The 16,362-nt window shown below is 43.2% G+C and overlaps 1 protein-coding gene across 1 annotated transcript; it reads left to right on the top strand.

Annotated features, from left to right (window-relative positions):
• Positions 1-8,496: 8,496 nt before the first annotated feature.
• On the top strand, positions 8,497-15,763 carry LOC146892244 (disks large homolog 5-like). Its single transcript, XM_085698503.2, has 7 exons — positions 8,497-8,656; positions 10,069-10,231; positions 11,421-11,552; positions 12,185-12,368; positions 14,023-14,138; positions 15,059-15,155; positions 15,315-15,763. Exons 1-6 carry the CDS (start codon positions 8,548-8,550, stop codon positions 15,144-15,146), a joined length of 792 nt encoding a protein of 263 aa, XP_085554629.2. The 5' UTR covers positions 8,497-8,547; the 3' UTR covers positions 15,147-15,155; positions 15,315-15,763.
• Positions 15,764-16,362: the final 599 nt, after the last annotated feature.

The following is a 16,362-nucleotide window of genomic DNA, read 5'->3' as shown; positions in this document are numbered from 1 at the left end:
ACAAAGCTAGTCTTTATTGCAGCAGCTCCTGACTTCTTGTCATTTGCCCTGGAATTTAGGCAAAAAGGGTTGCAATGATGTCAATGGGAAAGGAAGATGCCCAAGATGTCAAGAATGAACATAGAATGAAACAGATTGCAATAACCATTTTTCAAAAGTTTACCTGCCCTGTACCTTTCTGGTGGGAGCTAGTGAAAGGTGTGTCTCAATGGCATGAGGTCACAGAGCAAGAGGAGGTACAGGATGCAGCAGAGAACGTACAACCAACAGCATTAGGAATGTAGTTCTCATAATAGTTCAGAAGACACCTGCAACCAGGACTGAAAAGACAGAGATGAGGGCTGCAGGGAAGAAAGAGGAAAGAATGGTCAAGATCTGTTGAAAGGTGTGCTGATGAACTAACAGGTGAGTATATGGGAAACAAAGAAATGGGGAAATTAGACGATTAACTGCAGGAAACATGGTGTTATACAAGATGGAACTATAACCATAGAACCACATATAGTCAAACAAAAATATTGTTCATTTAATCATAAAACATTCCTATGTTATGTACTCCATACTTAAGCCAACTAATATTTATTGTAGATGGGATGATGATTATAGGGAATTTATACAAAACAAGGTAGTCTTCCTCCAATTTTTCCTATTACTCTACAGGAAAAAAGTGAAAGATTATGCTTAGTATCAAAGAGATTGGACGAGGATTACATATGCAAAGAGCAGAAACACACTTGGAGAATAAGTTAAAAAATAATCCCTAAGTTAAACACACAGAACACTTCATAGGTATATAGTATCAGAGACAAGGCAAAATATAAAAAAAAACTGTATGGTATATCTAATGAAATCAGTATCGTGTTTTAAAATAATATAAGATTGTATATGTGTAAATATGTTAGGATACACACTAATGTCTTTCATGCATCCTTGATTAAAATCAGAATCAGAATCCAAGAGGAGGTCACACTGTCTCAAACAGGACTTATAGAGGAATGTTGGGAAGTTGTTGGTTTAAGCTTTGTGAACTGAAAGGGTTGTATTGCCATTCAGATGGGTAAGGAAGATCTTGAGTAAATATTTACACTGTCATTTGCCTCACAATGTTAAGTTGAATCCATTACTCTGCATCTCGCCATTCTCCTGCATCTAAGCCATCCAAGTCTTTATGATGGTGAGCCAAGTGCTTCCTCTGATATGTAAAATTGTTATTAATATTTTCACAACTACTCAAGCATGGATATCTGACAATTGCTTTTGGAATGACTACAGTAGGAAAGTGTGTTTGTTCATAGAAAGCTGTAAACTATGTTTGCCATCCAAGGCTGTTCTTGTCATGGACGTATTTTGCCTAGGTAACTGATTGATTTTGATCTCACTGACCTGGCATTTTCAAATAAAGTGAAACGATTTTAATATGTACTCACAATAAAACTTAACACTACCTCCTCTTTCCTATAAACTACACCAGGTAGCAAAATGTACATTAGCTTTTAAATAGCAGGTGCTACCATTGTGTGTAAACTTTATATTATCTATTTAAGCTTGTACATAAAGACTTAAGATGTAAAATGGTACACTAGTTTACTATGGTAAATTGCCTGACTTGAATTCTGTCTCAAATATTTTATAATACTGTTAATGCAAATCAGAAAGCATGGCTTAGGTAGTGGTTTTCAATTCGTGGGCCACGTGCGTGGGCTGTGAAAGGACATTTCCACAGGGGTCGTATATCATATATATTTATATTCCTATTTATATTTATTTATATTCCTATTTATAACAGAATCAAAATTATACTTATGAAGTAGCAAGGTGTTGGCTGCACTTTTCTGTGAATTCCCACACCCAAAACAGGCGCGCGCTTTCCCGAATCGAGCCCATGAGAATGGATGATTATCCTAAGGGTTGAAACAGACAGACACAAAGGACCATGCTCATTCACCAAAAGAGTAAATGGCAACTTTATTAAACACAAGTCGGGTATATATACTAGGAGGCAAAGGGAAAATAGCCCCTTCCATCCGGAACAGGGGAAGAGGATGTCAGGCATCCGGCACCCAAGGCCAGACAGCAGCTGCAGTGGCAGACATATAGGGCCTATGGCGGGATCCTTGCTTGCAGGTGGAATTACCATAATAAAAGAGAGCCAAGTTCTTTCTAAGCTAAACCCTCAGGCCAGTGCAAGAGCAGAGAAGCCAGGAAGCCAGAGGTAAAACGGCCCTGCATAGCGCCATGAACAAAAGGGGAAGAAACCTGGGTACCTACAGCAAGGAATAATTTTATGGTTGGGTTCATCATGACATGAGGAACTCTCTTAAAGGGGTGCAGTGTTAGGAAGTTTGAGAACCACTGACTTAAGAGAAGAGTTTATCCTGCTGAGCACTTCCCGTGAGTTCAGTCTGTGGATACTCAAGGCCATTGACTTGCTTGGGACACCATAATAATAAGGTCCTTGAGCCTGTGGGCAGCTTCCTGGCATGCTGCCACGAAAACAATTTCAGCTTCCACACCTTTGTACCCTGCTGAGATGGAGGGACTGAATCCTAATAAACTGTTCCATTCCCAATAGTTTCTGTCAGGTATCAAGGTGAAGCCATACAAAACAAGGAACTTAGGTAGAAATTGACCTTATCACACCGAAATCTCCAGGCTCAGACTGCTTCCCAGGTAAAGTCTAAATTCTACTAAACTGTAGAGAAGAGATAATGTCTTTTTCAAATAAGACACAGTCTGCTATGTGGCTCTCGCTGGCCTACGACTCACTATGTATTCCAGGCAGGACTCAACATTACAGTAATCCTCTTGTCTCTACCGCCTATGTCCTGGGGTTACAGGCTGAAACCATTGTGTTCAACTCAGTAATGCCTTTTCAATGAAAGCTGTTTACAAACATAAAAGAAAACAGTGCCTCAACTCTGTGCTTTTATGTTTTTTAAGTGGAGGTTTCCCTGTGTGGCCCTGGCTGTCCTAGAACTCACTATGTAGACCAGGTTGGCCAATAACTCAAAAATCTGTCTGCCTCTACCTTCTAAGTGCTGGGATTAAGGGGTATAAACCACCATGTCTGATTCTGCACCAACTCTTTTTGATGTTATGTTAGACTTGTTTACAAAATTAAGAAAACCAAATAATTATAGGCCTACTTTCACTTATTTACAAAGAAATTAATATTATAAGTAAATCCAACCATATATTAAAATATGGTGGAACAAGTTGTGTGCTCCCAAGAAAACAATATTAGGGATTACAAAATATATCCATGTGTCTTAACATTTGGATGAAATAAAATAGAAAAATCACATGACTATGTCAATAGATACAAATGAAACATTTGATGACAGAGTTCTAAGGAAACTCAGAGCAGATGAGAGCTTCCTGCACCTGGTGAAGTCTGTTTGCCAAATGTTAATAGCAATCACATTCTCTGAGTACACCGAATGCATTGCTTTCATAGATTATGAAAACGTGTTAGCACATAACAGAGGTCCTACTACCGTAATAATGCAATTAATAAGGCACTCAATTGACTGATCATGCATCAAATGAAATATGTATGAGTTAGAAAGGAACACAGAAACAAAACACTGTTTTTGTTTGTTTTTAGAGAAGGGGAGGGTTTATTTCAGCTTACAGGTTACGGTCCATCATTAAGGGAAGACAGAACTGAAAAAGCATGGGCTTGAAGCAGAAATCAGGAAGAAATGCTCTTTGATAGCTTTCTTCTCTCGTATAAGGTCAAGTGTTCTAAGATCTCCTCCTCTCTGCATATTGTCTAGCTGTGGGTCCCTGTATTTGTTTTCATCTGCTACAGGAGGAAGCTGCCTGATGATGGCTGAGAAAGGTACTGTCTGTGAGTATGGCAGAATGTTGTTGGGAATCATTTTATTTCTATATTTCTTAAGCAGAAGAGTAGCATTTGTTTTTCCATATGGCCCATGGCCTATCTAAGCTCAGGTCTTGGCCAGCCAAGCAATGCTCAATATGGGCTCTATTTCAGGGAGTGGACCTTTTGATCAAGTCAGATACTGGTGGATTACTCCCACAAGCTTTATCCCATTATTAAACCATCATATCTTGGATGCAGGTCACCATTCTAGATTGGAGGTTTTGTAGCTGGATTGGTATTTACCTTTCTCCTTTGATAGTGAGCAGAGTAACTTCAGTGTCATGAAATCTATCTAGATCATAAGTGATGAGGGCTCTAGGGAGACATTAGCTTGAATTCTCCAAGTTCAATGATTTGTGTTAGTGTCATTTTCAGAAATCACACCTTCCTGTTAGTTTATGGAGAGAAATAAATACCCTTGCAAAACTTTGGATTGTTTGGGGTCCTATTGGACTGCTTTAACCCACAACTCGACTAAATGGAACACAATGCCAGGACTGCAAGCTTCATTTGTGACAAGAGATATCCAGCTGGGCTTATGTCTCTCTACTTTTGTGGATTCTCTCCCTTACCTCCCCTCTCCTCCCCCTCCCTCACCTTCCCTTTCTTTCTTTCCCTTCCTTTCTTCCCCTCCCTTACCTTTCCCTTCCTCGTTCTTCTTCTTTCTTTCTTTCTTTCTTTCTTTATTTTGCTATTTCATCTAGATTCCCTTCATATATGTATATATTTTTGAGTGGTTCTACTCTATTCTGTTTCTATAAGATCCTTCAATTGGTTCTTAATTTTAGCTCCCCCTCCCCTATATTTCTTCACTTGTGCCCTTTGTTGCTTGATCAACTGTTCCAGACTCCATCCCTCATCCATCCATAAAAATCTACAATCCATTCTATTTCCCCCCTCCTTTTGGAGATCAGTCCCTCCACCCAGACTAGTCTAAGTCTAGTCTGTCATTATACAAGTTGTAGCTTGCTTATCTTGGATTCAACACTTAACATCTATATATACGTGAAAACATATCATATTTGTATTCCTGTATCTGGGTTATCTCACTCAGCATGACTTTTTATAGCTCTATCCATTTACCTGATGATTTCATGATTTCCTTTTTAAATGCCAAGTAACAGCCCATGGTGTAAATGTACCATATTTTCTTTAAACATTCATAAACTAAGGAGTGCCTAGGATATCTTCAATGTCTGATTATTCTAAATAGAACAGCAATGAACATGGTTGAGCAGGCAAGTGTGTCTCTGTGGTAGGTGAAGAATCTTTTGAATATATGCCAAGAGTGGTACAACTGGGTCTTGATTGATTCCTAGCTTCCTAAGGAACAGGCACAACTATTTCCATAGTGGCTGTACAAGTTTGCATTCCCACAGCAATGGATGAGTGTTCTCTTACTCCACAGTCTCACCAACACAAACTATCATTTGTTTCATTAATCTTATCTATTCTGTTTTGTGTTACATGAAATCTTAAAATGGTTTTGATTTGCATTGTCCTGATGACTAAGGACACAGAACATTTTTAGGAGTTTCCCAGACACTAGCATTTCCTCTATTGAAAACTCTGTTTAGAACTGTTTCTTCATTTTTAGTTGTGTTATTTATTTTCTGGATATCCAGTTTTTTGTTTTGTCTTTTAGTTTTTTTATATATTTTGGATAGGTGGTTAATAAAAAAAAAAGAACTGTTCCCTAGTTTGTAGGCTACCATTTGAAATATAACACTATTACGGACAGAATAGATAATGTTTTATGGGTTAATGCAAAAGTTGACAGACACATTGCTGTTAACAGAATTTATTAAAGATATTTAAAAAGATCCCTATATAAAATACATTCTTTACATCAATAATTTAATAAATAAGTTCATTATATTTTTGCTTATTCTTTGAAAATTTTATAGAATGCATTTTGAATACACTCAGTCTTCAATTTCTCCCATTTCAAACCCCAAGTCTTCCCCCATATCTGTGATACTCAACTTTGGTTATTCTTCATTAAATTACTTTTTAATAACCCTAGGAGCAGACTCGTAAAGAAAACAAACTCTCCTTCTGCCAGAAGGCATGATTTGTCAAAAGTTCATCTGTTAGGAGAAGGGGCTCATGCACACATCCCAGTCCATGCTTGAATATTGACTGGCTTAATACTGCACAAGTGACCAAAGCTGTTTTGAGTCATGAGTGCAGTGGTCCTATCATGGCAAGAATGCTGCTTAATGCTCTGCTCAACTATCTTTCCTCTGAGGCCCAGGCTCCCTTGCCTAGGAATGACACTACACACAGAGGGTGGAGCTCTCCTCCATCAATTAGCACCATGGAAATGCCAAAGAAGCATCCCTGCAAGGCAGTCTGATGGAGTCAAATCCTCAAATACTTGTCAAGTAGGCAGCCAATATTAGCCATCACAGCAAGCTATAAAGGGGGAAAGTAAACCAGCCCACTGCAAAGAAAATTGACCTTCCATGAATATAATTCTATGTCCAGAGTGAATTTCAATTGTAGGAAGAATAATTTCAAAGTCACAAAATGAAGCTATATTTTAAATACTGACTGACCATAAGCACAAGCCACAAAGGAAAAGTTGGTCAATTTTACTTCTTGAAGCCCCTTCTGGAGGCTGCAGGTAGACATGATCATCCTTCCAGTGCCTTGGTGGAGGACTTTCCCATCAGAAGTCCTACCCCTTACTACAGAGGGTAGGTCCCAAATACGAGCCTGAGTCATCAACTGCATGCCAGAGCTTATGTTGTAAAGAAATGGAGGAGTCTATTGTACTTGATGATTTGGGGAAGGCTGTATCCCATTTTGAAAGACATAGAAGTTGAAAGCTTGTAAAGCAGCACCAGGCAGATCGTGTAAAGTCGGTGTCCTTGGTGACACAAACCGCAGTGCTCACACTCATCATGCTAGTATCAGTGGTGAGGCCTAGAATATGGTTTAGCTCTGGAGTATGATTTGTTTCCTGTTGTTGCTGTGTCCAAATCCTGCCCCTTTGACTGCCATGAAAACTTCAAATCCTAATAAACCACTTTTTGTTTTGAAAGCAACTAGAGGCTTCTACTGTTGTTCACAATGAAGACACCACAGCAGTCTTCCCTGGGTCCTCCTATTCTATCTAGGAGCCCTTTCCTTTCACAGGATGCACGGAGTAGGTAACACGTGATCTGGAGTTCTAGTCCAAATCCACGTGGCTCTTTCTGACACCCCCTCTTCCTGCCAGGAATGGTGTTTTTGCTTTCTTCCCTTTTCTTTAAAGAGTACCCATTTTCTGACCCTTGTACCCTATCCCATCACAGTTTCTACCAAGCATAAAATAGTTACCTGAATCTCAAATCTTCAAGTCTAGAGATAAACCAGATTCTTCTGTAACTGGGTTTCTATCTGGTCCCCTCCTACCCAAAAAACCAAAGACTGGTATTTCATCCTGCTTTAGCCAACCACGGTCATAAAGAGGTCACTAAAAGTCATCATGACCATGAGATCCCCAGGTGATTCAGAAGTAAGTATTGGTTATCATCAGTCTTTCCTTTCACTCCCCAGGGGAGACATTAGCTCATGAATATTAGTGAAGAAGGGAATCCAACTGTGACAGTTTTTCTTGGTTGTCAACGTTACTACATCTGGTATTAACTAAAACCAAATGGAGGGCATACCAATGAGAGATTTCTTCTTAATTTGAAGTAGGAAGATTGACTTCTAGTCTGGATCTTTGAGGTAGGAGGTCACATCTTTAATTAAGACCTTTAATCAAGATGTAATCTAGAACACTCCTAATTGAAGCCTATATGAGTACAGGAAGGAAGCTTTTACTCTTTCTCTGCTTGCTCTTGCCTTGTTAGCACAACCATTCCTTCACTGGCATTAGAACCCATCTCCTTAAGATTCCGGCATATACTGTAGATCTGCTAAGATGTCGGCCTTGTGGAGTGAGCAACTACTTGATTTTAGGACTTTCAATTCATTGCCAGTCACTGTTGGACTAGCTACTGCACAGCCTGCAAGTCATTCTAATCAAATCCCCTTTCAATTTATGGAGAGATCCATTTTATTTCTGCTACTCTAGAGAGCCCTGACTAATACACAGGCATGGGGAGAGGGCAGTCTAGAGCAGTTTGGGTCTCATAGCAGTCTCAGCTCATTTACAAATTATCAATGGTCACCTTCCCTTAACCTCAGCCTTCCCTAGGTGCTTTTTCACTTCAGAGGACTCAATCCTCCTCCTCCACATCATCCTGACTTAATTAATTGGCATGTTTTATTTCTTATATTATTGGGTATGGATGTTCAGGAGGGGAAGGGCCATTCTTGGGCAGTGCTTAAAAAGTCAATTCAACTCTCCATGGGTGAAGCAGTGAAAAGATTCTAATGAAGCAGAGAGAAATCTCTAGTTTGGGAAGGAGGAAGTGCTGAATGGCTTCCCATGTGTCACAGGAGAAACTCATGGAATTGAAACCTCAGCTTCTGCTCACTCAGTTCAGGTAGAAATAGTCAGCAAGAAGGTGAAGGCTATGCCCGTGACATCAGCAGTCCCGTCTCTGGAAATTCTACTGTATCCTGGAGAGCTCTTGGAATCCTGTGATGTCACTTGTGTTGTAGCAACACCAACTGCCCTCAGGACATTCGATCAGTGGCTATAAGATTCACTTATAGACATGTTGTCTAGACTGAGGAGTCTACTTGTGAGAGACAATGGACAGCGTGGAGAGACCAGAGTAAGGCAGAAGGAAGCAGGGAGAAATAAATGGTCCTGGGGAAGACGCAGTGAGTTCACGGAAAGCGATGGGGAGTTTCCTGGATGTGGTGGGCTTGAGCCTTCTAGGGCTAGGGTTCAGGAACTGGGAACTTCTAGGAAGCAATAGACGTATCCTGCTTCCCTGGGTCCCTAAGGAGCAAACCCATATCAAGGATTCATGAGGATTAGTTTGGCAGAGTCAGGAATTGGCAAGGCTGTAACTGTTTTGTTGGGTACCCTCTGCTTTCACTCAGAGGGGGAAAGGTGGCTCAAAAGACTTAATATTTCAGGTCCATCACTGCACTTCACCCCTTCTGAAGTCCTTTAGGTTGTGTGTCACTAATACTAGGGAAAGGAGAGTGCCCTGGCAAAGCTTGAGGTTCCCATACTTTACATCACAGCCACTAGCAGGGCAGGAGTCACCAAGTGGGACTGTCTTCCAGTTAGCTCTAAGGTTTCTGACATCCCCCCATTGGTGGCTCACAGGCCTCCAGCTTATCCTGAGAAATTAGAGCTAGTAGACCCGGGCAGAGGCTGTTCCCATCCTGTCAACACTGGGTGTCCTGTGCTATCGATAAGAATGACTTTGTGGATCTAGTAACTATGTTCTACCCCTGCCTGACTTCCCTATTAACATGCAAGTCTGAAGCTCCCAGAGTATAACATGAGAATAAAGTGGATTGGTGTGTGCTAATCAGATGACAGAGAGCTTCCTGGAGGAGGTGAACATAAACTGGGCATTCTGGTAGTGAAGCTCAGCAGCTGAGAGCTTCTGGGAAGTCATGAATCTGTATTATTTCTCTGATATTCCAAAGAGCAGACCCAGAGTCTAGAGTTTCTGATGGTTATTTGGGAGAATCATGAATTGTCCAGGCTGCAGATGCTTTTCTGGGAGATGCTTCATTTTATTCTGAGTGGAAAAGAGGGCAGAAGAAAGAGATTGACTAATGAGGTGTCCCTCTCTAGTTAGGGTGTTGTTGCACTTCATCCTCAATGTATTCCTTCAGTTTCCATGGAAATCTAATGCCAATAGAAAGGGAGGGAAACTCCTCTGGCCATGCACCAAGGCTTCAGATATTAGATGCTTTGGTCCTGGACAGATGTGATCAGGACTCGGTGCTGCAAAGCACTAGGGACAACAGAACTTACCTGCATCACATCAGATGTGAGTTGACCCTGTCCTCCAATTCTACGTGGCTGGGCTAGCTTATGCCTTCCAGGGCCAGGGGACAGCAACAGGGAGTGATGCACATGATTATCCAGTGGTTGATGATACGGAGCTCAGGGGTCCCAGGTTGAGGATAGCTGTCCTGCTCTTTGGAAGTTTCACTGGGTTCCTAGCATTTTCTCATCCTCAGGCTTCTTCTTGGGACTCAGCATGGACTCTCCTGGCCCTATGCCATTCAAGAATACAAGTTTATTTGTCTTTATCTGCCTGCAGGGACTACTGGGGAGGCACCATCCCAACTCTCCACCTTCACTCAGAAGGAGCAGCAGATGACAAAGTTGGAGAAACTCACCAAACAGTTACATCAAATGACATGTGAGGCAAATGAGCTGCGTGAATTCTTGGCCAATTATACCGACAAGGATTTGAACAACAGGTAGTCACCATGTCCAGTTCTCTGCTGACCATCTTGACACCACACAATCAATCCCAGGTTTCCCGAGAAACAGCAGGTTGAAACTCCAGAGTGTTTTTGGTGCCTAATTTTTACAAGTGCATTTGAGATGTAGAACTTGGAGCCCAGGTTGGAGTGAGATGGGAACACAGGCTATTCTGCTTTCTCCAAATGAAGAGCAGAGCCTGTGGCCTGAATCATTGCCTGGGAATAGGGACGGTAGTGTGTGAGCTCTCAGCATACATTTCAAAAGGTCTTGACAGGCGTTGGCTTGTGGGTGATGCTAGGCACTGTGAGTTTGTGGCGAGTCTTTGTTCTTGACCAGCAGATGACAGTGAGCTGAAGGCTTCTTGCAGCAGCTAGAGGGGCCTGGTCCCATTCATCCATCACAGTGTGATGCTGGAAGGCCTCAAGCTCATCACCGCTCCTCTCTACTCTTTCTTATTCTTTCTTATGCTCTGCGGAAATGACACCTCCCTGCATTTCTTGGACATCCTGATTGTATGTGCTGTAAGTGTGTGTGTGTAAGTGTGTGTGTGTGTGTATGCATCAATGTATCTGTCTGTCTGTGTCTGGGTGCTCCTGGGAGTCTGGGGTCTGGGGCATGGCCTGAGGATTTTACATTCTCACACTTTTCAAGTGATGGCCTGCTGAGGCCATGGAAGCCCACATTGAGCAGCACACCTCTTGGGCACTGTGCTACCCTTGGTGGAACATTGGAATCCCATGTGGAGTTTAGAAAGCCATCCTAAAGTTCAGACTACTCTCTGGAAATACTGATTGTGTGCTCTGGTCCTCTGTGTAGCAACAGGCACCCAGGAATTAGAATTCAGGAATTAGGCACCCTGTTCTGAACACAGGAGAAATCTCATCATAGGTTTCTGCTGGGTCTAGATATGTGGCACAGATTCCTGGGATCTTCTCAGAGAGCCAATCTAAGCACACTGAGGGTGCTCATGCAGCCCTGGCTCCCTTCCTTTGGACCTCCTGCCGCTTCTTGCCTGGGGACAGGATAGGAAGTATAAAAAGCACCAGAAGGTCCAAGTGAATAAGTGCCAGGCTGTGGCATCCATTGGTCTTGGGTAATCCATGACAATCACAGCCTCATTCGTGTGATCCTAGCTGATGTGTTCATGGTATTCTTTTCTCCTGGGGTCATGCCCTACCACAGGCTGAATTTTGAGTTTGAGATGCTCAAAATGGAGCATAAGCAGGTGGTGTCTGACCAGCTGAAACTGCCCAGGGAGGTCAGTAAGGTCATGGACAAGTGCAATCAGCTGATGGAGGAGACCAAATCGGTCGGGTAAGTGCCTGATTAGCTTGAGAGGGACCGCTTCTGTCCTCACTTGTCTTGACCCAAAGTGAGGGCTCTGGTTCCAAACTGTCTGCCTCTTAGCAAGCAGCCTAGCCTGTGGCCATCAGATTTGTGTCTCCTAGACTCGGTTTTCCTAAGTGTGAAAAGACACTGAGGCCCTCCCATCATAGTCTTGCCAGACTCAGGAGTCCTTAGGAAAATGCTTTGCATCATGAAGGGGAGCTCAGCCAGACACTTTACAGAGCTGGTTTCTATGGGATGCACAGACAGAATTTATTCCCTTTGGGAATCCTTCCCTCCTTCAGAGAGTGTTTGCCCTCTACCCGCTGATGTTTCCATATACCATGATGAGTTAAGCACAGTTGGTGGCTTCACCCTGTTGTCTTCTCAGAGGAACAGGATCCCTTTTGGTAGCAAGGTTTGCAAACATAGTTTGAATCTTTCTGGAATTTGGTTATTCTCTGAATTTGGCCTGCCTCTGAGTGATGCTGGCTTGGCTCCTGAGAGCTCCAGCCTTGGGCTGGGGGGCGGGATTGAATTTTTCAGTGCTGGTAGCATATGAACGTAGGCATGGCATAGGAAGGCTGGTTGAAGCTCACCATTTTTTGGTGTTGGTCCAGTTTCCGCCACAGCCAGGTCCGACGAGATTGGACTCTGCTGAAAAAAAAAGTACATGTGTTGAGACTGAAGAACAGGTTGCTGCGGAAGGAGAAGACTGAACTGCAAGAGTCCTGTGAGGAGGTGAAGAGGCTCTTGAAGGAGATCCATGGGAAGATCTGTGGCCCCTGTGCTGAGCAGCAGCAGGTAGGATGTGGCAGAGGGCAGGCTGCCCACCTGTCCAAACATAAATGTGCAGACACCCATGTAACCATCCATCCACCCATCTTGTCTCCCACCTACATACCATCCAGTTGTGCTTTCTGTGTTCATGTACAAGGTTCTCTGTAGAGCTATCCTCCTACAAGAAACCAGAAGTTTGGCCAGCAAAACCTCCTGTTCTGTTAGAAGTCACAGGACATTAGAAAGATGCATCAGTCACGTATCACACCTCCATGACATTACGTTCGGAGGGCTACTATACAGGGAGTTACTTAGGGAACAGCACAGAGCTTTCTTTGATGATGTCAGCCCACTTGGCTCTTTTGCTGTTCAAGGGTCATGTGAAATCACAGGCGGGAAGCAGCATGCAAGGACTGATCCAAGTGAGTGGTTCTCATTGTCAACTTTTTGAGCTGCGTATGTTCTTCTTTCTTCCTGCACCCCAATGTGTTCTCTTCCTTTTGTCAAGCTCTTGGTTCACAACAACAGAAGCCCGAGTAGCACCTTTTCCCTCCTGTTTTCTGAGGGTGGTGCTTGACATTTCTCCCATCCTGGAGCTTCCAGTCTGGTGCTGACTAGATGACCATGGATGTGGGATGATTTTGACAGACTGGCGGTTGGGGTGATAGGTTTGAGGATTAAAGAGAACATTTTCTCCAATCTCCTCAACCCAGGCTGACTATGGTGTATGCTTCCCTAGGCATTTTTAGACCCCAAGGGATGGCTAGCAATGTTGAGGCTCTCAGCTGAGCATACTCTAAATTCAACTATTCATTCACCGTGATGTCCTCTTCATTTTTTCTGCTCACTTCTGATTTCTGGGGTCTGTGTGTATCTATGCAGGCTTGTATAAATGGGTGCAATGGTGAGTTTGTTTGCAGGCTACATAATGAAATCTGGTGCTGCCCTCTGTTGTTCACTCCCTTATTCTCTTGAGCCCAGGCATTTCACTGTACCTCAAATTTTCTGTCCATGTTTCTGCATGTCCACCTAACTGTCTAGAACGAACGGACAGAAAACTGCTGTAAAACTGCTCTTATTCAGAATTGTTCACTCTGAGGTAAAACCAGCCTCATGGAGGACTGGGAGAAATGAGGACCCTCAGACGTTGCTGGTGCTGTAAAATCATACAGTTCAGTGAGAAGCCACACACAAGTCTTCAGAAAGTTGAACTGAAATCCCCAGGTGATCCAGTGAGTCTAGAACATGAAGTAGGTGTTCACAGAGAAGCCAGAGGACATCAGGGTCTTAGCAGCATTCCTTAGAGTAGTCTTGGAGTAGAAACTACCCAGATGTCCATCATTCAAAAAGTGAAAAAGTACAATGTGGTTGAGCCCTTCGATGGAGTATTGTTCAGCTTGAGATAATACATGTAATCACTTGGCACTGACTTAATCAGACATTTGTTACTCAAAGAAATCGCACTGTGTTCTTCCTTCATCTGACAAAAGTTAACTCCTCAATAATATCCTGGTGATTGATTGTTCCTTATACTAGCATTAACTGGGCAACTATACAAGGTATTGTATTACACTGTGTTTGTATGTGTACATTCACAATCATGTCTATATTCATGAGTGTATGTGTGTACATGGGAGTGGGCAACCCTCCAGTGAGAACACAATCTTCTAATGAGCAGGAGCAAGAAAGCCTGGATGAAGGACTGAAGAATGTCCTGAAGCAGAAGGAGCTGGTGACCCAGCACGGGGACTTGGCAGAAAAGCTGCAGCATCATGTCAGTGTCCCCGAGATGAGGTAGGAGCCCAGCTGGGAGGAGCAGTTAGAACCAGGTAGCTCACCTGTACCTGGATTCTCTACTTTTGGAAAATCTTGCCAGTTGGATGTCTCTCAGCCACAGTCAGGGAAAGATCACCTCAGGGTGTTGTGCTAGTCCAATCAAGAGCTTCTCCAGAAAACACCATGTTTGATCCTTAGTGGTTTTGGGAATTGTGCACCCCTTACTCCCTTCTGAGCTCTCTGGTATCTTCTCAGTACCGTGTCCCCTGTGTCTCCCCACAAATCTCCCTATGTAGTCCTAACCTAGCAGGAGGAGAGTTAGTTGTGGAGGACACTGTGTGCTCCCGCCCCTTTATTTTCCTTCCAGATCATCACCTTTAGAGAGAAGTTCCTGCCTCTGGGCAGATCTGCATGCAGCACACTTCTGCTCATTACAGGCTCTCTGCAGTGTGCATTAGTTATAAGAGAAGATTTAGGAGTTGAGGAGTTGAGTGCAGGAAGGTTTCTGTGCTGTGGGAATAATCAGAGCCTAAACTGGAGTGCTGTGTAGGCTCCCCTAGAGGGTCTACGTTGAGTTTCTCAGGTTGATACCTTTCACCTGGTATCTAATCAAGGCCATGCAAATCTGTCCTGAACTCAGGCATTGCTAAACTGTTATTTTTTTCTAAAATAATGTATCTAGACAACAGGAAAAATGTGCTATATTTTCTTACCCAGCACAGTGAAGTTCTCAGTTTATCTTCTAGCAGATTTTAAAAGCTGAGGAAAAAAATTCCAGGCCCAGGTGCACTCTGACCCTTCTCCCTTGGGGAATGCAGGGAACGACCTCAGCTGGAAAGTAATGATGGATTGTCCTGCTGAATAGAGCTGGTTTCGGCTCAGTAGCTGCCTTAGCAGGTCTCCACCAGGCCTGCTCCATAAATGCCTTCCTCCTCTAGGTTGGAAAATCTTCAGTCAGAGCTGGAACAGGTCACAGCCCAGGATGAGAGCTTCCTGCAGACAGAGCTGCAGCAGCAGGAGCACTAAGTCTCACAGGCAAGTGAGCCACCTTTGCTTCCCAACCCATGCAATGGCATTCATAGGGGGGTGGGAGGCTTTTGACTTTGGCTCCTCCCTGTGAATAGGCCCTGATTTTTTCTAGCCTGTGGTGTGCCAGGCTGCTTCTAGGACTGACTGTCTTTCCTTCTTACACAGCTGCTCTTGAGAGAAATGAGGAGGTCAAAGAAGCCACAGACAACTTGTGTCCATGGCGTTCTCCACCCTAGCATCAAGACCTCCTCCTCCTCAGAGGACACCCTGCAAGGCCCTAAGAAGGCGTGGCTATTCTAGCTTTGAAAAGGCCTTGCACAATTGGTACCTGCCTTCCTACCATGTTTCCAAGGCCAGCCACAGGCTGTAGGACTGCACTACAAAATCTGCAGCAAGACTAAGCTAATAGTTTAATTAAGCAAGCTGCTAAGCTTAATTTTTTTGTTTGGTTTTTTTGGTGGGTTTTGTTTGCTCTGGGTTTTCTTGTTTTCTTTGCTATGGTTTGATGTTTTGAATTCATTTTATCTTCCTTTGTTCCTGTTGTTTTGGTATTTTGTTAGGTTATTTAGTGTTTACATTATTGAGTAAAATAAATATATTTTTATTAATAAAAAAGTTATTTCCCACTCTTCGCTCTTCAGACCAATTTTTTTGGTCAGTATTGCTCTAGGCCCTGATTTTGTCTAGCCTGTGGTCCAGCCAGGCTGCTCTGGGTCTGGTTGCCTTTCCTTTTCTGACAGTCGCTCTTGTGGGAAAACTGAGGAGGCCGAAGAAGCCACACATGACCACATGACATACTCCACCCTAGGATCACGGCCTCCTTCTCAGAAGACATTTCTTTCCAGCTGTGAACTCACCAGTGAGGCAAATACCAACTCCCCTCCAGGTGATCTCGCCCCAAACAGATCCGTGGGTCTGTTGACTCAGTACTCTGCAGAAAAGAAAGAATCAAAAATAAGCTTGAGATACAGAAATTCTGAGACAAGAATTACCGAGAACCCTGACATTCAACATCTAGTGTCCCCTCTGAGGGGCACAACAACATCGAGGGTAGAGATGTTGGTGAGGACTTTTTCTGACAGTTTAATGTCACTGCCTCGGCAAGCTGACTGAGTCCTCAGCTCTCCCTATGTGGTGGAGATTCTCCTGTCATGAAAGATTGTGTTTATGTCCAGTTATTCCAGACAGACAGATTTCCAATTTTTTTTACTCT

This window comes from Myodes glareolus, chromosome 12 (genome assembly GCF_982192425.1).
Source record: "Myodes glareolus chromosome 12, mMyoGla1.1, whole genome shotgun sequence".
Classification (NCBI taxonomy): Eukaryota; Metazoa; Chordata; class Mammalia; order Rodentia; family Cricetidae; genus Myodes; species Myodes glareolus.
Note: the sequence above shows the minus strand (reverse complement) of the source record. Positions and strands in the feature narration are given on the sequence as shown.